The sequence below is a fragment of the Cheilinus undulatus genome, linkage group 21 (assembly GCF_018320785.1).
Source record: "Cheilinus undulatus linkage group 21, ASM1832078v1, whole genome shotgun sequence".
Taxonomy (NCBI): domain Eukaryota; kingdom Metazoa; phylum Chordata; class Actinopteri; order Labriformes; family Labridae; genus Cheilinus; species Cheilinus undulatus.
Window position 1 is genome coordinate 11,922,888 of NC_054885.1, and position 22,571 is coordinate 11,945,458.

Below are 22,571 nucleotides of genomic sequence, written 5' to 3' on the forward strand. Positions count from 1 at the left end.
ATACTTAATTCAGTGAAGAGCTGTGATTGATTCAATCTCCCGACTGACCGCTCAGAGATGTGTGATGCTGTGATGTGTTGTTGTTGATGGTAGCGGCTGCAGCAGTTTTGGAGGATTTTCCTTCTTCTCCAGTCGTCAGCCCTGTGGTACCCCCTGCTGTCAGAAAGGAGGTAGTGCTGCTCCCTTCATTCAGTCCCTGGTAGGTCCTCAGCCTCTCAATGAGGTCGATTTTGGTGCCGGAGACGGGCAGGCTGCGCAGCTTCAACTCAGATTTCAGCTCTGCAACCTGACAGGCGATAAAGTCAAAGACAAATTATGATTGAAGGGAAGAGGGAGGAGATGAGGATAAATTTAAGAGGGAATAAGGAAGGAAAAGGGTAAGATGACAACAAAAAGACACAGTGATGCATCACTGCCCTTTGCTTTGTCAGCTTTAGCTTTTATTTTACTCTTGTTGGTCCTGGCAACACTAAACTAACAATGCCATTTTTAAATGTGGATGTTTGACCTTCATTTCATCCAGGTTCGGAGGTAAAGTCGCTGGTTTTGTCCAAGCTGTAGAAGCAGAACTCAGATTCTTATGACAGCCCTGGTTTGACAGGACTGTTGAAGGGGTGGAGACAGGTGGAGTGGAGGAGGATGACTGCTGATCCATCTGAGGTCTGTTGTAAAGAGTGAGAGAAAACAACACGGCAATTAAACCAATATAAAAGAAACCACGCTTTTCTTAAAGCATGCTCTCAGACAAACACCCCAGGCGTCAAAGCATTCAGTTTCCAAAGGTTTAACCACACACAGTGAGCTTGCTCATGCACAACAATAAATAAAGATGAATAATTACTTCAGTGTTGCAGGCAGGATGGCGTGGTAGTTCTGCTGTTGCTGCTGATTAATGATCTGGAGCTGCAAGACGAGCTGCTGCTGCTGGACGATCTTGGCATAGGGTGAGTCCAGACAGATAGAAGGCTCCTTATCTCCCCTTTGGTCAGGGGGAACATACTGATGGTACTTTAACTTTTTAATCTAGAAAGCAGCACACAAACAACATGATGAGAAATGTTTTAAACAGTAGCATGAGCACTGGGAAGGAATTTTCTACAACCTGAAACCAAAGCTTACCTTTGGTTTGTCATCCTTTACTTTCTTCTGTTTCTGTGCGGAGTAGTCAGCATTTGGTTTAAGCTGGGACTGAAAAAGAGTGGAGTACTGGTAAGTGTACAAACTTATACCGATGACTAAGATGGCAGAGGCTGCATACAGCGACTGTTGCCCCGGTTCTTCACTAGTCAGTTGAACAAAAACTTGCCAAAAGGCATGTTGGAGACTAAGCGATGAAACGTAGCGTCTTGTCTGATGACACTGAAATGGTGCTTTTTGGCCATCAGACAAGACGCTACGTTTGGCAGACGCCAAATACTGCACCATCCCCACTGTGAAGACTAGTGATGTCAGCATCATGCTGTGGGGATGCTACTCAGCAGCCAGCCCTGGAGGGCTTGTACAGGTTGAGGGTAAAATGAATTGGATAAAATACAGGAAAGTCCTGGAGAACAATCTTATTCAGTCTGCAAGAGAACTATATCGTGGGAGAACATTTATTCTCCAGTCAGACAATGACCCAAAGCATACAGCGAAAGCTACACAGAAATGGTTTAAAGGTGATTTTTCACCTTTATGAATGTTCTGGAGGGGCTAAGTCAAAGCCCAGACCCCAATCCGATAGAAAATTGGTGGACGGACTTAAAAAGGGCTGTTCACACCTGATCCCTGTGCAACCTGGCCTAATTCTATTATATATATTATATTTAAAATTAATGAAAGGGTAAAAAATTCAAGGGGGTGAATACTTTCATTGTATCAAAAAAATGTAAATCCTTTATTTCTAGGTAGGGGCAGCAACGAAATGTAAGCAAGAAGATAGCGGATCAAAAAAAAAAATTGCCATCTTATGTCACAAATTCAAATGTTTTACAGGTCACTGTTTGGTTGGCTTTCACCCATGTCACTTACCTTCTTCTGTGATGTCACACATGTACTCTGTGTTGATGGTGTGACTAATTGATCAGCCAGCTTCAATAATGGGGAGGATCCAGAGATTTGGGTAGTTTGAGAAGGAAGTGTGACCTAATGGATAACATAAAAAAATGCACACACAATATTAATATTTACATGTCAGCTTATATGCAACAAGTAATTACAGGATAGAAATGCAAAGATTGGTGCAAAGTGATTTGAAAACCAACATTTTATAAAGTTGGAAATATATGTAGATCAGAAAGACTTTTTTTAAACAAATACAACCCTAATTTAAAAAAAAAAAAAAAAAGTTGGGGCATTGTGTAAAATATAAATAACAGAATAAAATGACTATAAAAGAACCAAGGCATACAGAGGTGGCTTTATGAAACAAATAAAAAAAGGCAGACATGAATTAATGACAACAGCTAATGCTAGCAATCAACCGCTGTCTTACTAGCATTGCCTTTAGCCGAGAGTTTTTACATTACATGTCAAAAGGAAATGTTAGCAATCTGTGTTAGCTAGATGAGGGCTGACGGTGTAAACCTAAAAATCTAAGAACTTGGAAGTACTGAAAGACTTAACTTAGAGATAATACACAAAACTAATAACTCTTTGGACAATTCCTAATAATCACAAACAATGGCTTTCTTGCTAACGTCACCTTTAGCTTTAGTTTGACATTAGACAACAGCTAATGTTGGCGATCAACCTCAGTCCTAATGGCATTACCATCACTTGAGAGTTTAATGTACATTGTCAAAAGGTAATGTTAGCAAGCTGTAACTTGACTGTTAGCTAGGAAGAGGCTAATAATGTAAACCTGAAGATGTAAGAAGTGGGAAGCATTGAAAAACTTCAAGAAAATGGACAAAACTAATAACTTACAACTATTAGAGAACTTCTAATGTTAGCAAACAACTTTCTTGCTAACATTACCTGTAGCTATAGTTTGTGCATTTTATGGTATATAGGCTACAGTGCTATAAAAGTCTGCTAACTGTATGCTAAAGCTACTGTTAGCTAGGAGAGGACTAAATTTTAGCATTGTTTTAAGAACACCTCAGCAATAAAGATAGTGAGAACTCATTCGCTACCATTAGACCAGTGTTAACTTTAGCAATGAACCTAAAACAGTTGTTCACTGGGAAGTTGCTGTTCACTGGGAAGCTTATCTTATTTTATCTTAACCCTATTTTTAAGCCAAGAAGCACTACCTCCCACAATGCTAGTGTGACCCTACCTGCGTACAAGGTGGGGGTGAAGCCTGAGGAAGGAGGATCAGCGAAGATTCCTGGTTCACCGGCTGTTCTGGAGACAGACTGTAGCCACTGTCCTCGTCACAAGACCAGTTATCAAGAGCAGCCTTTGGAATCTCCGTCTCTAAGATGGAAAGAAGGGATGTTCACCAGGGAATTACCACCATGTAAGCTCAGGCTATCTTTATGAAGAGTAGACAACAAACAGAAACTTTATTTTTATGTTACTAAATTTTGTCTGTGTTACTCATGCAGTTCTTTATTGTTTTGATGTATCTTTTAATAAAGTCTCTTGATTTTCTCTTATCTTCTGATTCAAAGCCTCACACTGAAAGACGGAGCCACTCAAAACAGCATTGTTAATATCTTTTAAGACCATGTAGGTCATGAAAACATGAATAAGAATTGTTTTGGTAATAAGCAAATCTTCCATAAAGCTTCCATGGACAAATGCTCCTAAAGCCATTTTCAAATATGTAATTTCTGGCAGCCTGAAATCTTCCTGAGTTAGCCATTCACAGATTAACCTCACAGCAGGAGACTTTCTCTCTCGGCTGGGATGGGATGGGGTCTCAGAAAGCATAAAAAGGACAACCAAGAAATGGCAGATAAAGCAGCAGGGTCTCGGGCTACTAGGACATTTTTATGTCAGTCTTTATCTGTGGTAAATTTGCCATATCATCAAAGGAGCAGAGAGAAATGGTGGTGAACAGCAACCAGAAGCAGCAGTTTCATAGCCTGCATAGAGAAAGCACTAGAGATGCACCCATGTTATGATCAGTGGGGGTAAGTTATCTGTAAGAGTACTCTGAACACTTTTGTGTAGTAATGCACCCATGGACTACCTTTATGTCTAATTTATTGAAAATTCTGTTAATATTCACGTCTTAAGTAACAATGTGTGAGCGTGTGGAGAAGAGATAGCACCTGTCCAGGAGAGGAGAAAATATCGTGTCTACAACTATGACTATGGTGACTATGGCATCAGGGTCTGACCTTGCAAAGCAGATGGATTCGCCAATTTCTGTGTTTCTCACTGGCGAATCCATCCTGCGAAGCTCCCATCTGAACCTTTTGGGCACGGTTAGAGAGTGACGGGATCAATCAGTGTTGAGGGGCAGTACTTTCGGGAGCGGCAGAGTTGTGACGTATGCAAGCAGCAACAAGAGGCCAGTGCAAATATTGTGGAAGACATTAGCGTGGATGCTGCTAAAGCGCCAGTTTTATCAGAACTTGACGACGTTTTTTTCGTTAAAAGAAAAACAAAGAGCAGCATTGAGTTGTTTTCTATTCAAAAACGACAAAAGTCGTGCACGGACATGTCTACAGTTGCCATGGTTTGCGTTATGCACTTCTCTATGGAGTTTACTTGTCGGTTTGGGGCTGCGACATCACGTGTTTTGTTGCTCTGATCGGCCCGTGAAGATGTGACAGAACGTTCATCCAATTACTCTCCAAGTTTTTTTTCAAAGGCTCTGCCCTTTCCCAAATGCCGTCTATGGAAGGTTTACCAGATGGATGTGTGAAACCTTGCCTGGAAGGTTTCACCACTACCCTCTTGTCACTCTGTTTTAAGGGGTCTTGGAAAACCCTAAAACAAGGGCTAGGTTTAGGGATATGGGGAAAAAACTGAGTCTTTGAGTCAAATACAGTAGATGCATAAATCCTATCTTAAATATAATCAAAACAGGTGAGTTATAAAAACATAGTCCCCAATTCAGTGTGCACCAGTAAAAAAAATAAACAAATTATGCGAAAAAAAATTGATGAACAAGTCTGTAAACATGTTTATTCCAGCTGTAAATATGGACATTTTATATGGGTGTTAATGGGAGCTTCAGAGTTTTTGGAAACAGCCTCAAGTGGACACTTGAGGAATTGCAGTTTTAAAACACTTGCATGTTGGCTTGGTTTTTTTTGTTTGTTTTTTACAACAGAGGTTGCTGCTTGTTTACAACATGAGATACTGTCCACTGGCTGGAACAAACTTTACCATGACAACATTTCAAAAACAGGTCAATCTTATATCCATTTTTTGGGAGGCTTTGGTGTTTGACCAGTAAACAGTCATAGTTTTAATAACTCAGTACTACGTATTGAAATATGTAACTAAAAGATGAATGTACCCATATCTGTCAGCTTTAGTAGTTCCAAGCTCTGGTCCTGGGTTAATTTTCCCCTCAGGGATCATATAATCATTTCATTACTATGCAGATTTGGGGATTTTTATAGGGCTTTAAGGAGTAAAAGCATGTGCTAAGATGCCACACACTGATGATAGAGACTATTCCTTTGCAGGTGGGTGTGAGTTATTTCATTACAAGAGCTGCTGTGGGCTGCTGCAGACGGCTTTATAAAATGACCCGCTGGTCATTAATTCAGCATCAGCAGGCGATGATGAAAAGACAACATGGGGCTGATTTAACAGCCTTAAATCCAATAATGCGATGACATTCCTGCTGCAGCCATGTGGCTGTGTGGGTCTGCGGTTTGAATGTTTGTATCTTTACGTGTCAGCTCTGTGTAACTCAAATTTAATGCAATTGTGTTTGTTGTTCAGCGGTGACAGAGATAGATAATCCCCTGATACTGGACGTTATTGAATCTCAGCGTTCTTCCCTGTGCACATCAATCAGGCAGGCATGAGCCTCTGTCTCTGATGGTCTCACACAAAACACTGGAGCCAAAGATGCACAATTACATGAGACAGTACCACATTTGTCTTTCCTCTTTTCTTGTATGTAGCTGTGCTGTCCTATTCCTACCCTCAGGGTCTTCGAGGATCCTTGAAAATTCTTAATAAAAGTCATTCAATTTAGATTGTGATGTTCAGATTCTGATTTAGTCAAAACGCCCAGGAAACAGTCAAAACTGAGCTGATTTATTTAAGACATGATCATCATAGCAGTCGGATAATCATGTGTAGTTGGTTTGCAGAAATCAGCGTAATTAAAGTAGGCAATGCTAGCTCTTCAGGTTAACACCTTTAAGTTTCTGGGATCCACAATCTCCCGTGGCCTGACGTGGACCTCCATCAAAGATTCTGTTCAGAAAAAGGCCAAACAAAGTCTGTACTTCCTTAGAAAGCTTAGGAAGAATAATCTGCCTCATCGTAGAGTCTGTTCTCTGCACGTCCATCACCGTCTGATATTGGTCTGCCACCAAAAACGACAGGAACAGCTTGTAACAGATGATCAGGTCTGCAGAGAAAATTATTGGGACCGACATCTCTCCATCCATGACTTGTACTGGTCCAGAGTCCGGAAGTGACAAATGAGGTAACAACTCTGCAGGCACCACAAATCCTGGACACAAACTGTTTAAACTCCTCCCTTCTGGTAGGCGTTAGCAGGTACTCTGCTCCAAAACAATCCAACACAGAAATAGTTCTTCCACAAGGCTGTTACTCTGATGAACGCTTAACTGTCACAGAGTGACTCTGAACAACACTCAACAGTCACAGAGTCACTATGATGCAATGTTAATTTTGGCAGTTATTTTAAATTTTAGTCTTAGTTTTAGTCTTTAAATGAAATGCATTTTAGTTTTAGTTTCATTTTATTTATTTCTACCCATTTTAGTTTGACTCAACAAAAACTCAAAACATTTGAGTCTAGTTTTAGTCCATATAGAGTCCTCTCATTTTAGTCTTTACTTTTAGTCTGAGCATTTATTTTCTTGCCTAAATCTGGTACCAAATCAATGGTAGTGTGTTCTATGTGCTCTGCTAAACCTGGGGTCCCTGCTTTCTACAGCTGAGAGGCAGAATAGCTACAGCTGCATTGTTTTTTGACAGACCCACAGTGGAGAAATATCACAGATTTTGACTGCCAACAAAAACTACATTACATTTTAGTCCAGTTTTAGTCATCTTGAGGAAAACTAAACTTAGTTTTTGTCAGTTTTAGTCATCACAGATCTGTTCTTGTTAGTCTTAGCCTAGTTTTCGTCAGGGAAAAAAAAGGCTGTTGACGAACATTTTTAGTCATAGTTTTAGTCGATGACATTAACACTGCTTTGATGACCGCTCAACAGTCACAGAGTCACTCTGATGACCAGTCTCTTACTGCTTGCCTGTATCTTTAATACTGTAAGAAAGATTACAGTGGTAAAAATTTCACTTCATATGGCCATTAACTGGAGTTACAGTGGCTGCTACTAGTGGGTTGCAACATCACAGCTCAGACAGTGTTTGATTGGGATTTTGGGGCTGAACTGATTCAAAATGTTCAGAATTTCTTTAACTGACAAGTAATTCTAGTGCTGGCCTTAGCCATTTAGCTGGATAATTGCCCGCATCCCTGGATTGGGGCAAAGATGGTCTAGTAGTTTGGTTTTGCCCCATGGATGCAGACGGCTGCTTCAAGTCCAGCCTGTGGCTTTTTTTCCCCACTCTCTAAGAAAAATCTCAGAAAAAGATTTAATCCTGAATGTAAAGCCTTCATTATTGACAAAACTTTGGGAGAGCTTTTCTGAGTTTGCTGGCAGATCTCTAAAGTGATGCTCGGCACTTATTTAACTCTGGGTTTTGCCTTGTTATGTGAGCTTCTGACTCACTCTGGAAGTGATTCTCTTTGTTTATCAGATTTAGCATTTATTCTACATTACCCGGGGACTGTAGAATCCTCGTGTTCTAACACTGCTGGTCCATAAACAGTACAGGCAGAGTGTTTGTATGTCAGACACAGTAGTCCATTACCAGCAGTACATTTAATTGATTCATAACCATAGTAATTAATTTTTGGCAGTTCTGAAGGGACTCGATTTTTTCCGGCACCTCTACTCCACACAAAGCTGGGGCCACACTGCTCCCTTCCAGGGTTTCTTTTGTAGCTCATTTCTGCCAATTTTGTGCTTCTGGTGAGTGAGATAAAAGGCTCACAGTAAGTCTTATCAAACAAAAATAACTGAACAAAAAAGTCAAGCTTATAATTGGTTCCACTTGTCAGAAATAATAGTGAAAGAGGAGTTATCTACAGTCCAGCTTAAAATGGAAAACAGTCCAAGATAAAATTAATTTGGTGGAAAATAATTTCAGAAACACTGAATTGTTTGGGCGGTTTCTGTGTGTCGTTTAAGCTCCACGCCAGAGTGTAAGTGACAAACTGAACAAGCCCGCACTGCACCATGGTTCAGCTTACCTAAGATAGCCTGCTCAAGGCTGGGGGGAACAGGTAGGATGTTGTTGTGGATCAGCTCCGCAGGCTGGTGTGAGATCTTATCGCTCAGATCATCAGCGAGGCGAGCTCTCTTCAGCTGCAGCTGCCTGGCCTGGAGCGATGGCTCTGCGGACGTCTCTGGATGCAAACAGAAACAAAGGAAATACTTCTACCGGTGTGCTGGAATACTTAAGAGTTGGGCAGGCAGGAGGATGTACTGTATGAGGCTCTCACCCTCCAGGACGTGCATTTGGATTGGTACAGAGCTTCCAATCTGTCTCTTTAGGTAGTCCTCAGTCTGCAGAAAAACAACTGTTCACGGCAATCTCTTACTTCTTAATTCACACCACATGATTATCAATTCACCATAACTCACTCTTTATCTAACATAAATCTGCCCTGACCTTTGGAGTCCAATCCCTCTGCACTATCATCCATGCTAAATGGCTCACTTTGTTCTATTTATCATCTTAAATACATGTCATTTCATTAGCTATTTAAACTACTAAGCTACAACCCCAATTCCAAAAAAGTTAGGGCACTGTTTAAAATGTAAACAAAATCAGAATGGAATTATTTGCATATTTCATTCACAATAGAACATAAATGATATTTCAGATGTTGAAACTGAGACATTTTACCATTTCATGAAAATATTAACTCATTTTGAATTTGATTGCAACAACACATTTCAAAAAAGTAGGGACAGTGTGATGTTCACTCTGTAAACATCTGGGAAGTAAGGAGACCAGTTGATGGAGATTTGGAGAGGAATTTTGTTCCATTCTTGTCTGATGGATTCTAGCTGCTCAATAGTTCTGGGTCGTCTTTGCTGTATTTTCTTTTTTTGATGCAACAAATGTTTTCTATTTGTGAAAGGTCTGGACTGCAGGTAGGTTAGTCCAGCACCTGGACTCTTCTATTGTGAAGCCATGCTGTTGTGATGGATGCGGTACAAGGTTTAGCATTGGCTTACTGAAATATTCAAGGCCTTCCCTGAAAGAAATGTTGTCTGGATGGGAACAGTTTGCCATTTTCCATTTTGCCTCGCTCCATTTTTAATGAGCTGTATCCCAGGCAAGACAGCGGCATTCCTGGATCGTGTCCACACACGGCTTCGTCTTTGCATGATACAGCTTTAACTTGCATTTGTAAAAGGCATGGCCAACTGTTCTTGAGCCCATGCAGTGATTTCCAGAACAGAATCATGCCTGTTTTCAAAGCAGTGTCATCTGAGGGCCTTAAGATCATGAACATCCAACAGGAAATTTAGGAGATTTCTTCAGATTCTCTGAATCTTTTGATGATTTTATGTACTGAAGATGGTGGGTTATTCAAAGTTTTTGCAGTTTTACCCTAAGGAGCATTTTTGTGAACATTTTCCACAATTTTTGGACCCAGTTTCTCCCAGATTTATGAAGCTTTTCCCATCTTTACTTCTAAGATGCTCTGCCTCTCGAAAATGCTCCTCCGGCTGTTTTTCATTAGTACCACTTACTTTTCCAGCCTTTTCCTGCCCCGTCCATACTTTTTTGAGATTTGCTTTTGGTTTTCAAAACTTTTCAACACTCAATTTATTAGTTCAAGCTTTGGCAATGCCACAGTTTTAAACATGTCAGTATTGACAGGACAGGGGTAATGTTCAATATGAGTAATGTTTCATGCTGATTACTGCTTGAATGCTTTTGTTATTTCTGGTCGCTCTGTCTCACATTCTTATTAATGACAGAAGGTCATCTTGAAACAGGGCAGCTTTTACTGTGTGATAACTGCTCACCTGAGCTGGCTCCAAGCTCCGTCTGTTCTCATGGATGGCAGCTGAACTTTTCAAAGCTTGAAGTTTGATTGATGAAAGCAGAGCATAAGAGAGATAGAGGAGACAATAATGTGGTAGTGAGTGCATGTGAAGTCACTGAAAGACCATAGAGGTTTTGAATTGTTCAGAACCAGGGCAGATCAGATAGTTTACTGATACTGAAGATCTGCCTTATTACTAAAGCTTTTGTCAGAGCAGTGATGCCTGCTATTAATGAAGACACTTATGTATTTATAATCCATGACTGAAGTAAATGGACAAGAGCCTAGGCAGTGGATCCAGGCTCTGTGAAAGACCACATATCTGAGGGTAAAGGAAGAAACATATAGAGGGTTCCAGACCAATGAGCCTCTCTGTATCAGTGGATTTAATGGTGTCTGTTCATAAATGGCTCAAGCAAGGCTTTCTGAAGGCCTGTGATTATGCAAAAACCAAGGGATTAGGGCTGATAGAATTCTTAAACCCTTAAGGGTTGTGCTGACACCAAAAATGCTATGTTAAATGCAGCATCACAGAACACTCAATATTAATCTGCTTCTAAAACAAGACTCACAACCTCAGACTATCTAATGATGTTTTATTGCATGCAAGATGATGTAATATAGATGGGAAATTGGGTGGGAAACTACACAAACGAGGCTTGGGCTCTAATGTATCTGGGGAAGGAAAAGCCATCCAAACCTACATGGCGCTGTGTGAAAAAGTAATTACTCCTAAAACCTTGCTCTGAGCATTGCTCCTTTAAGAAGGATTCACTGGTTGTACCAGCCAGGGAGCTAGGCTATACAGTGTAACAGATGGGTACAGTGTCTCGCCAGAATTTAGCACGTTTTTGGTTAAAAAGGGTCACAAATCAATGTTGGCTCAAATGTAAACACTAACAGAGAATTTTAAGCATTTATTTCATACCCAGAAAGCCCAACTTCAAAAAAACTAAAATGTCCCTTTGAAATTTGTTTGGTGATCTGAAACATTTCAGTGTAACTAAATTAATAACAATCTCACAGCTGCCAACAAATTAACACCGACTAATGTGAGGATAGCGAGGTCTCCATCCACATTTTGGCCAAATTGTTGACTTCATAATTCTTCCAGAGGCTGATAAATTGCTGAAATTCCAGGTGTTAAAGCATGGTGTCTGTGCAGGGATTTCTGATGATGATGTTTATCATGTGGAAATTTTTTTTTTAATGTGTTCATTGCAAATTGTATTGAAGCCTATGTCCGCCTCTTAAAACTGAAAAATTTGAAAGTTAAACAATTCTAAAAATAATAATGATAAAAGGTCATAGTTATGAAATAAAAAGTCATAATTTTGACATTTTATCTAATCGGTTAGACTTTTCATCTTATAATTATGAGTTTTTAAATCATTATTTTGACCTTTTATCTCATAATATTGACTTTTAATCTCACAATTTAGACTTTTTTTCTCATAACTATGCCTTTTTAGCATATAATTTGGATTTTTAATCTCATAATTATGACTTTTTAATCTGATAATTCAACCTTTTATCTCATAATTTTGACTTTTAATCTCTAGTTTTGACTTTTTAATCTCATAATTATGACCTTTACCTCATAATTTTGAGTTTTTAATCTCATAGTTATGACTTTTATCTCATAATTTTGACTTTTTAACCTAATAATTCAGACTTCTGATCTCATAACTATGACTTTTAATCTCTATTTTTCACTTTTTAATCTCAATTTGACTTCTTATCTATTAAAATTTGACTTTATCTCATAATTTTGACTTTTTAACCTAATAATTCAGACTTTAAATCTCCTAATTATGACTTTTAATCCTTAGTTTTCACTTTTTAATCTCGTAATTTTGACTTTTTATCTATTAATTTTGACTTTATCTAAGAATTTTGACTTTTTAATTCCCCATTATGACTTTTCATTTCATAATTTCAATTTTTTAATCTCATAATTATGCCTTTTTATCTCACAATTTTGACTTTTAATCTCATAATGTCAACTTGTTAGTGTCCCAATTTTGACTTTTATTCCATAATTTTGACTTTTTAATCTCATAATTATGGCTTTTTATCTAGTAACTATGCCTTTTAGCCCATAATTCTGACTTTTTATCATATAACTATTGCTTTTTATTTCATAATTAAGACTTTTCATCTCATAATTATGATTTTGGATTCTTTTTATTAATTTTTAGAACTGCCTAACTTTCAAAGTTTTCTTTTTTAAGTGGTGGAAATGGATTTCCATGCTATTGTCGTAATGCAGTCAGCTAAAAATGTATTATAGATTTCCATAGATGTTCTGTGATAACAAGCAAATTTTGGTTGTTATATTCCCAGGATAATGTGATAAATATGTTAAGATCTTATAAAAATTAAAATGCATTTGATTTTAGAGGAAAGCTCACTTTGGGCTTCCATAGAAGGCAACAAGAAAAAGCTCATAATAGGCCACATAACTCATTTTAATACAATCTTAACAGTGTGAAGTCCAATATTACAGAACTGAGAGAAAATATATTGCTGTTTTAATGCCTTGTGACTGTGCTGCACACACGTGTTTGTGACTAGATTAGCAACCCTCGGGGAAGACTGCTGGTACCTGCACAAGCCTGAGTTCACGTCGCTGAACACTGTCACAGTGCTGGTACACTCTCACTCCTGCACACCCCAGGGACATTAACCCCTCTCAGACCTTTCACCCCACCACAAGGGTGCTATGTGACCCGCTTGTCAGTCAGCTACGTCTGAAACGAGTGCCGAGACGGAAGGAAAGGATGAATGAGCGGGTACGGAGTGAAAGAGACGAAGAAGATGACGGAGAATCGAAAAACAGATGGAGGGGAGACGGGGAAAGGAGATAAATGGAGGGAGGCAGCTGGAAGAAAAATGGAAAAACAGACCAAAGGGCGAATGAAGAGGAGGAAACAGAGAGTAGTGGGATGAGGTCAGAGAGAAAAGACCCTATTATGTGCATGAGTGGCTGCATCATGGCTTCTTGCCACCCTGCTGAAGCTAACCAGCATCCTGCGTCTGTACACCATGGAGCAGCATCGCCTACGGCTCTTTAAACTGTGCCTTCGCATGGAGTCAAAGTCCGGGCCTCCCAGTCCACCCCTGAACACAACACTGCTCCTGAGATATTCAGCACCTCTTAAGCAGAGTTAAATAACCCCGTTTGAGTCCAACATGGTGGACACATTTTCATAAGAATGGCACAAAGAAGACTGCAATGGCATATTCAGAGATCAACATTTATCTCCACAAAATAGAAATGGCTGTCTACTTACGCGGCATGACCATGCCTCCTCTGGACCGTCTCTGTTGAAGTTTGAGCTGGAGAACTGAACACAGACAAAAGGAAGAGACAGACACAGGGAGCCTCATTAAACAGCAATACATCAACTCTACCTCCAGACAAAGGAAACCACTGGAGCAGTGACATTACTCATAACTTTAAATAGCTTTGAATAAAAAGCTCTGTCTGTGAATATTAGGAGTAAAACTGTGCTGTAACATCTGAGCTTCTCTGCAGAGGTTTCATGCTCCTTGTTTGCCTAAATTGGTTCTCTGTGGGATGACATACAGCATTCAGACCAACGAACACTTCTGAGAATGCCTGTGAAGTTTGTTGCTGAAAAAAAAAAACACTCCAGTATTGGATTTTTGCATGTCTAAAAAACCCTCTGTTTCACCTCTGCTCAGAAGGAGCTGTTTCTGTGGTTTTAAATGTTACTGAGCTGTCTGACTCCGCCCATCTCAGGAAATGGATGTGGTTTAACGGATGTTGCTCACCTGACCATCCTCTCAGCTGAGGATCAGGAGAGGAGGGCGGAACTTTCTTCCAAGCAGGGAGGGCCAACGAAACCTGGGGGCGTGGCTAACTCCCCAAATGACATCATCAGGGGAAAATCTGAGATTGGCTTGGGCAGAGAATGGATTTTTCTGACTCTTGGGGGGCACATATTTTTGTTAGAAAAGCCTGAAAAAAGTGAGATTTGTATAATATGTCCCCTTTAAGAAAAACACGCAAAAATAAGGAAAATGGATTTTTTTCTTTGGTTAAATTTTACCTAAGAAGACACTCCAATGTTTGCATTTTCTATATAATAAAGCATTTCTGCTGCAAAAAAAAAAGGATTACAGTTGTTTTAATGCTTGCAGGATATTGAAATATTAAACCTTCTGCGATTTGAAAATTGCAGCATGCCATACCGCGATTTAATCTAAATGTCGATTACTTTCCCAGCCCTATGCTCGACCATGGAAACCCCTTCCATGAAACTCCCACTGCACAGATCTGTGCTTACATTAATGTCAGTGGAAGTTCTCTGTGATTTTACTAGGGCAGTCAAGATTGATTGCACTTATCAGGATTAACTACAATTCACAATTAGTGCACTAAATTTGTTTTAATTGCTTGATTTATTGTCTCTTTTAGCACTCTTTTGTTAAGCCACTGCAGCTTCTCCCTGCAGCCACAGTGATGCAAATAAGTCCACCACTGCTCCTTTATATCTTATTTCACTTTGAAAAATCACAGACAGCTCAATGGACAATTTAAAGTCATCTGCACCTAATAATTTTCAACTTTATACCCTTTTATTGTCACCTCCATTTCAATACATAACAAGTTCTTTCTTCTGTGGTTAGATTTAGGTCATATCTTCAATTTATCCATAAAAGTAGGTCTGTATCCAAACAGGAAGTCAGACCCTCAGTTTAAGATGGTTGAAAAATCTAAAATGACACAATAATAATTTTAAATGCAAAAAAAAGAATAATTTTTACATGTGATTAATGGCGCGCGATTAATCCCGATTAACTAAGTTTTTAAACTTCTGACAGCCTAAGATTTTACATGGTTGCTGTTGTTCCTAAACGCTTCTATTTTCTAATAATCCCACAGTTGACAGTGGAATATCCAGCAGGGATAAAATTTCACAAATTGTCTTACTGCAAAGGTGGCATCCTTCACAGCACCACTCTTGAAGTCACTGAGCTCTCCAGAATGACACATTTAATATCAAAAATGTTTTCAAATGGAGACTGCATGTCTAGATGATGGATTTGATACACATGTGGCAACAGGTCTGATTGAAACATCGGAATTCAATGCTTAATGGGTGTGGCCAAATACTTTTGTCCATATAGTGTATATTATGGACAAGCCTATATGTGGCTTTCGTACTTATGTACAGACAGACATTCTTGTGAATACAATGTCTAAAGAGAACTTCTGGGATTTTCTTCAAACATTGCAAAAAAAAAAAAAAAAAAGAAAGTCAAATCTTACAAGAAGCCACTGAGTAGATTTTGGAGGTAAAGGGTCAAAAGAAAGCTCAGTAGGCCTCATGTTCATCCCTTGCTTGCAATCAGGATATATCAAGAGGACCTCAGGGATTTTCTTCCGTTTTTGCTCAAAGCTTCACTCTGATTTAAGAATGAACTGACTGGATAAACAAGTCAAAGGTCAAAAGTCAAGGTCATTTGGAATGCCTTGGAATGATATCTCAAGAGCATTTAAAGCATTTTCCTCAAACTTTGCACAAAGCTTCACTCTCAATCTTTGATGACCAATTATATCTGGAGGTCAAAGGTCAAGGTTACTGTGCCTTATATCTATTCTTTAGAGTTATCAACTCCATAACATAATAGTGTCTTTTCTTCAAGGAAATTAAATCAAAGTTTAACGTAAAGACCAGCACACTGTATTTAAATCTCTCAAGAGTACCAATTTTTCTATTTTAAGATCTCGCCCCCACCTGTTAAAAAAACAGAAAGAAAGAAAGTATAAAACTTGTTCTGACTCACCGTGTCCTGAGCCAACCCCACATTTTCTCAGAGGACATATCCGCAAAAAAGTTTCACCACTAAACTTTCAAAAGAAAAATATGACTTCGCCAGGAAATGATCTTCTGCAGATCAGCAACTGCTCTATATCTGGGTCAGGAAATCAGCATTTCCGCGGTGTCACAGCATGTGGTAACTGGACACATTTAGCTCTTTTTTTAACACCATCAGCGGTACATCATCAGCTCACACTGCGGTGTTAACAGATCGAGACTGAGGTATTACAGTGACTCACACATTAAGGAAAAGATAGTTCAACTTTATATTACATGCCTCCAAGTATAGAGCATTTTTATCAGAAAAATTCTAGAGCGTGACATTTTTATACACAAATATGCAAAGTAAGCTTAAAATTGTTGATTTAGACTAATCTAAGGAACATCAGGGTGATGTGTCATAACAAATCACATTTTTCATTTACTACTGGAAAACACAGACGCTTCTTTGTCAGTAAGATCAGATTAAACAGAATGTAAATGTATTTAAGAAGATGACTGATGAAAAGAGGGGAAGAAAATGGAGACAAAGAAGGACACGCAGGAGACGAAGAAGAACGTGAAAACAGGAGAAGAAAAAGAAAAAAGAAAAGGAGATAAAGGCAAAACAGTCTGGCCGTACATCTCTGACGGTTCCTCTCGCGGAGAAACGCGCTAAAACTTTCAGAATAAGGGAGGGTTAGGATACCAAAAATTAAAAGTTAAAAAACCCGACCTGCAAAACCTTAAATAAAACTTTTCAGAAAGCAGAGTTAACAGTTACAGTCGCTTACAGCTTAAACATGTTAGCTACATGGGTAATGTGGCTACATAGCCATTGTAGATAAAGCTATAGACCCCTATTTGGAGTGATAAACCATGGGTTAATCTGTGTTAGCCTTTGCTAATGCTAACCCAGCCACACAAGCTATGTAATTAACATAACTACATAGGCCAATGTAGCTAAGTTAGCTTTGGCAATGTGGGTTTTATCAAATGTAGCTAAAGCTAAGGTAGCTATGTAATTTATGTAGCTGCTTTGTGAGTTTAGCTTTAGCTACACTAGCTACATAGGTACTTAGCTTATGCAGCTAATGGAGCTACGTAAATTACAATTGCTGCATAAGAATGTTTTGATGGAGGACGAGCTTTTTTGCTTAAGCTAACATGGAAACATTATGTTAAGTAGTAATGTAAACTGTTGAACCAGCGTAGCTTTGTTAGCTAAGCTATAGGCAGCAAAGAAAAAGTGAGCCATTGTTCACGTAACTACTTCTTAAAGGGTTCTACACATGATATAATCCCAGATTAGACCTCTGACCTTTTCTCTCTTTTATTTATTAAGTGTTGCTTGGCCTGTAATGTTTGCAATGTGGTTATTCATGAATGAAATGTCCATTCATTGTTTCTGAATTAAGTTGATTTGTTTTAACTTGTATAATTGGAAACACATACTGGCAAGTTAATTGCATCCTGACAGAGGGGGCATCTCTCTATAGTGGTCTACAAAAGGGGACGTCTGAGTCCTGCGGGCTGCTATCTGACTGTCTTGTTTTTGTGTCCTTCATCACCTTCTTCTTCTTTGTCTCCTTAGGTTAAAAGTTTAAACCCATATCTGCAAAACCTTATTTCAAAACATTAATGAGGTAAACAGTCTGCTTACAGGAAGAAGGATTTACCTCCATGGAAACACTCTTACACTAAGTCTGAAGCTAACAAAGCTATGCTAGCTATGTCAGTTACATAGCTAACAAAGCTATTTAGCTAAAGATAAAGCTAACAAAGCTAAATTCGCATTTGTTAAGTAAGCTTAAGCAAACATAGCTATGTTTGCTTTAGCTTTATCTATGTTACCTACATAGCTACTTTTTCTTTGTCGCTATCTTAGCTTACATAGCTACACTAGCATTAGCAAGTAGTATTTCATGTTGCTAAAGGTAAAATAGCTACATTGACTTACATAGTAACGTTAACTATATAGTTAGCTTAGCTACCCTAGCTAGGCAAAAGCTAAAAAAGAAAAAGCAAGAAACTCTTCATGTAGCTAATTTTAAAACCAGTCTATGAATACGTTTATCCTTCATTAGACCTCTGACCTCATTCTCTGTTTTATTTATGACATGCTGCTTGGCCTGTGATGTTTGCAATGTGGTTAAGTAAGCTTAAGCGAACGTAGCTAAGTTGGCTTTAGCTTTATCTATGCTTCTATGTCGCTAACAAACCTACACTAGCATTAGCAAGTATTAGTTCATGTTGCTAAAGGTAACATAGCTACTTGACTTGCATAATAACATTAACTGCATAGCTAGCATAGCTACACTTGCTAAGCTAAAGCTCAGAAAGAAAAAGTGAGAAACTCTTCATGTAGCTAATTCTAAAACCAGTCTACACATACTTTAATTATACATTAGAGAGCTGATATTTTTCTCTGTTTTATTTATGTCATGTTGCTTATCTGTAATGCTTGCAGTGCGGTTATTTCATGACAGAATTGGCCAGACTTTGTAAGTTAAACCTTATAAAATGGGGAACACATTGTACAGGCATGATGGCCCTGCTGGTCAGACCAGCCTTGCATAGACTGCCTGGTAGTTAAATGCTTCCATCAAGTACACAATTTCCCAACACTGAATCATTAATTGTAAACCTTATACAACAGCTTTAGCTATGTTTAGTTTCCAGGCTTCCTTCTTTTAATATTCTTCTTTATGCTTTGTGTGATCACAATCATCTGATGAATTTATGAGGTGCTTAAGCAGATAAATGTTCAACTGTTTTGTTAGCTGCTGTATGGTGCCGTGAAGGTGCAACATCTGTTTTCCTTTCATAAAACAGCTGCCTGCTGTGTGGAGAAACACAGATGAAAGCTTTGAGAGTGCAGCGTTCATTATGTGGGAAGACAAGCAGTCTACATTTGGCACTGTCCCCATTTTCCTCAAAACTGGCATGGAAATTTCCCTCTCCTCAATCTCCCATAGATGTCCTTCTTTTCATGTACCAGCCAAGAGAAATTAACCCACTCATATCGAAACACAGCGTGCTGCTTTTATGTTGGGAGTTCCAAATAAGAATTTCAACATGCAAACACATCCTGCTAACAGAAATGAAGTCTTCATAAAAAATGCACTTGCCTCACAGTCTCCTTACACTTTATTTTTTAGTACAGCCGAGGTGACATTTTCTGGTTTCTCTTTTCATCTACGTATTGTTTTAAAATGTATGCTTTTTCTGCTCAGTAGAAAGGAGATGTGTTCCAGAGTTTCAGCATTAATGCACACATTTTTACATCTGTAATAATGAAAGCGGGCTCTGTTGCTGCTGCTGATTGATGTCAGACTCAGCAGACGGTCCCTCTGTGTGTCCTGCAGTAGCCCGAGATAAAACGCTCATCTGCCTTTGATTCTGGTGATGTGGACACTGCTGACGCACGATGGTGCAGTTTCTCCCCTTGGCAGGAGGAAAGATTTAAGCAGCCCCTGCAGCAAAACCGAGCAGACTAACAAACTCTAGCACTGGTTCTTAATACAGGCCTGTTTTTCTGCAAATACACACAGGGCTACTCTATTAAACACACACGTTAATACAGAGTGGGCATAAACAAAACCTGTTTTTCACTGAGGATGATTTGTGCCAAGAGGGGACAGGAGAGTGATGCAATGTGCTGATACACAATCTATTCTGGGAAAGTCGGCTCATTACTCAAATGTCACTACATGACAGCAAGTGCAACTTCACTCAGCAACAGTTTAATGCATTACTGATAAACACACCGAATATAAGCTGCACAGATATGGAAACTTGGAATCCTTGTTCCAAAAGTTAACTTTGTAAACACTCTAAGAATAGACCTAATCAAAGATTACTGAACTCCTAACACATATTAAAAAAATCAGGCAACCCCTAATTGACTGACATAATGGTAGCTGAAATAGTTTTACTCCTATCATTGGTTAAACATGACTTTAGATCTACTAGAACTACTGCCTGGTGATTACATGCCTCTGTGAGGTACAACCAAACCGTGAACGTACAGCAGTAGGCCCGAGAGAAGAGCTAGTGGTAGAAGAAGGAGTGATAGAAATCATATAAGCAGAGTGAAAACCCCAGTGAATGGGCCTCCCCACTTCTGATTTATTGATGATATCAGTGTTTATGTCGTTTGCATCAGTAGCATTGGTGCTAGCGTCCTGGCAAACAAATTATTCCCACATCAGTTCTGATGTGGGAATGATTTGTTTATGATACTTTTTAACCACTTTTCCCATCCATTATGGCCACATCTTTTTGCCACATTTACCTATTTTTGCTGCTTTTGCCAATTTTTGCCACAAATTTAAAACATTTCTAAAAAACTGCATTTAAACTTTTAGGCACTTGGTGCCTTTTGCCACTTTCTGCTCATTTCCTAACACTTTTTATCAATTTCTTTTACACTTTTTGCCCATTTTTGTCACTTTGAGCCCATTTTGCACATTTATGCTACTTTTTGACAATTTTTGCCCTTTTCACCCTCTTTTAGCAAGATCTTTGTGCAACTTTTTGCCTACTTTGACTGCCTTTTGGCATTTCCCCCCATTTTAGCCATCTTTTTTAATGTAGTTGTTCCACTTTATGCCCATTTTTTAAACTTATTTAACCATTTTTGCTTTTTACCAATTGCTTTCCATTTCCTCCCACTTTTTGTCTCTTTTTTTAACTTTCGCCTATTTCAGCCCATTTTTGACATTTATGCCACTTTTTGACCATTTTTGCCCTTTCAACCATTTCAGCAGAAATTTTTGGCAACTTTTTGTGTACTTAATTTTGCTATTTTTCCACTTTTTTTTTTTATCTGTCTTGCCACTTTTTTCCTGTTTTAGAAACTTTTTTGCCACTTTTATCCCGTGTTTGCCCTGTTTCACCCATTTTTGTCACTTTTTTAACCACTTAATCACTTTTTTTTGCCCATTTTTTTAGCTCATCTCTTTTTGCACATTTCAACCATTTCAGCAACATCTTTTTGTTACTTTTGCCTATTTTAGCTGCTTTTTGCCAGTTTTTGTTAACTTTTGCCAGTTTTTGCCTTATGTAACACAGTTTTTTTCCACTTTTTGCCCATTTCCTGCCACTGGAATTGAAACTTCAATTCATTTAGCAATTGTTGCAACTACATTGTTTTTTGGCACCTTTTGCCCAGTTTGGCTAATTTTGGTCCTTTTGCCACGTTTAACCCTTTTTTTTTTTTTTTTTTTTTTTCTTTAACCATTTAAGCCCTTCTATGCAAAATTTGATCCATTTTTGGACTCTTTTCACAATTATCCAGTTTCTTCTGTTTTATTTTCTGTCACCTTGACATTCATGCACATCAAGACCTGTCTATAAAAATCAAGCTGTTTATCTAAATACAGTCTTTTGTTAGCCGATGCCACAGCCTTCATTGAAAAATATTAGCTAGCTAGATGCTGTTTTTTTGTTCATTGTGGGGTGAATTTGCACAGATTTATCTGCCACAATGGCCTACAGATCATTTAAAGCATCAAATCAGAGAAATTTGTACCAGAAAACAGTAAATTGAATCCAGGACTTATGCCTCTCAGGTAGCCACGCTCTGGCCATAGTTCAGTGCAGGGTCAAGGAGAAGGCTAATTGCCGGAGTGCTTGGCTATTTTTCACTTGAACCGGATGCAGCAGGAGCAAACATCTAACCTACTGAAGATGTTTTTTAATCCACATTTATTTGTCTTTAGTCCTGGATGATTAAAAGAAGCAGACCGTAGCTTTGTCTCTCTCAAAGCAGCAACAATTCAACCCCCTCTCTAAGCGTTGTGATGCTTAAGTTTACTTAAGTATTTGACGGTAGACACATTCTATTCCTGTCAAGTTTGTAACGATAAAAGTCTTGTTAAAAGAGCAATGGTTAGTTATTTATGTTGAGCTGTAAGGAACAGTTTAACACTTTTATTATGTAAAACTAACTTACATACAGATAAATAAAGAATGTCTTTCCTCAGTAATTTCTAAGGTCTGGTCATGTGTAATATGTGTCTAATAGGCTGTGATACCAGGGTAACAATTACTCAGGTTTATAGTAGGGCTTGTTTTTTAATATCTTTGAGAGAAAAATGCATCCCTAGTCCAACTTTAGCGCAAACATGAAACTGTATCAGTGTATTTTGTGCTTTATTGCTGTTAAATGCAGGTTATTGGTCACATATGGCTATCTAAGCAAATGTCTGGTAGTTGTTCTAAATGGCCGGATTTCTTAAGGACTGCTAGCTATTTTGGCCAGAGTCATAAAGTCTTCTAGAAGCTTTGAGCCAGAGCAGACAATTGTGTGAAGTTTGAACAAAATCTCTTCAAGTGTTCTGAAAATATCTTGTGTACAAGAAAGGAATGAACATGAGGTCCAATGACCTTGACAACTGACCTCAACAATATAATAGACCAGCCCGCATGGACAGACAGAACTTCCAGGCTCTGCTATCACTGTTGAGAAGGTGTAACATGTAGTGACACTGGCTAAT

General features: G+C 38.7%; 1 protein-coding gene across 2 annotated transcripts in view; it reads right to left on the reverse strand.

Annotated features, from left to right (window-relative positions):
- The window catches only part of LOC121529288 (myocardin-related transcription factor A-like), a 39,206-nt gene that overhangs the window by 13,370 nt on the left and 3,265 nt on the right, over positions 1–22,571 (reverse strand). The window contains exons 2-11 of one of the 2 annotated variants that reach the window (XM_041817085.1): positions 13,531–13,584; positions 10,215–10,270; positions 8,672–8,735; positions 8,420–8,575; positions 3,263–3,402; positions 2,011–2,124; positions 1,120–1,188; positions 842–1,023; positions 509–662; positions 49–286 (exon numbers count right to left, since the gene is read on the reverse strand). In XM_041817085.1, coding sequence (XP_041673019.1) covers positions 49–286; positions 509–662; positions 842–1,023; positions 1,120–1,188; positions 2,011–2,124; positions 3,263–3,402; positions 8,420–8,575; positions 8,672–8,735; positions 10,215–10,270; positions 13,531–13,584 — 1,227 coding nt within the window. Of the gene's footprint in view, positions 1–48; positions 287–508; positions 663–841; positions 1,024–1,119; positions 1,189–2,010; positions 2,125–3,262; positions 3,403–8,419; positions 8,576–8,671; positions 8,750–10,214; positions 10,271–13,530; positions 13,587–22,571 lie in introns of those variants that run through there. The other variant, XM_041817086.1, reaches the window with a different exon arrangement.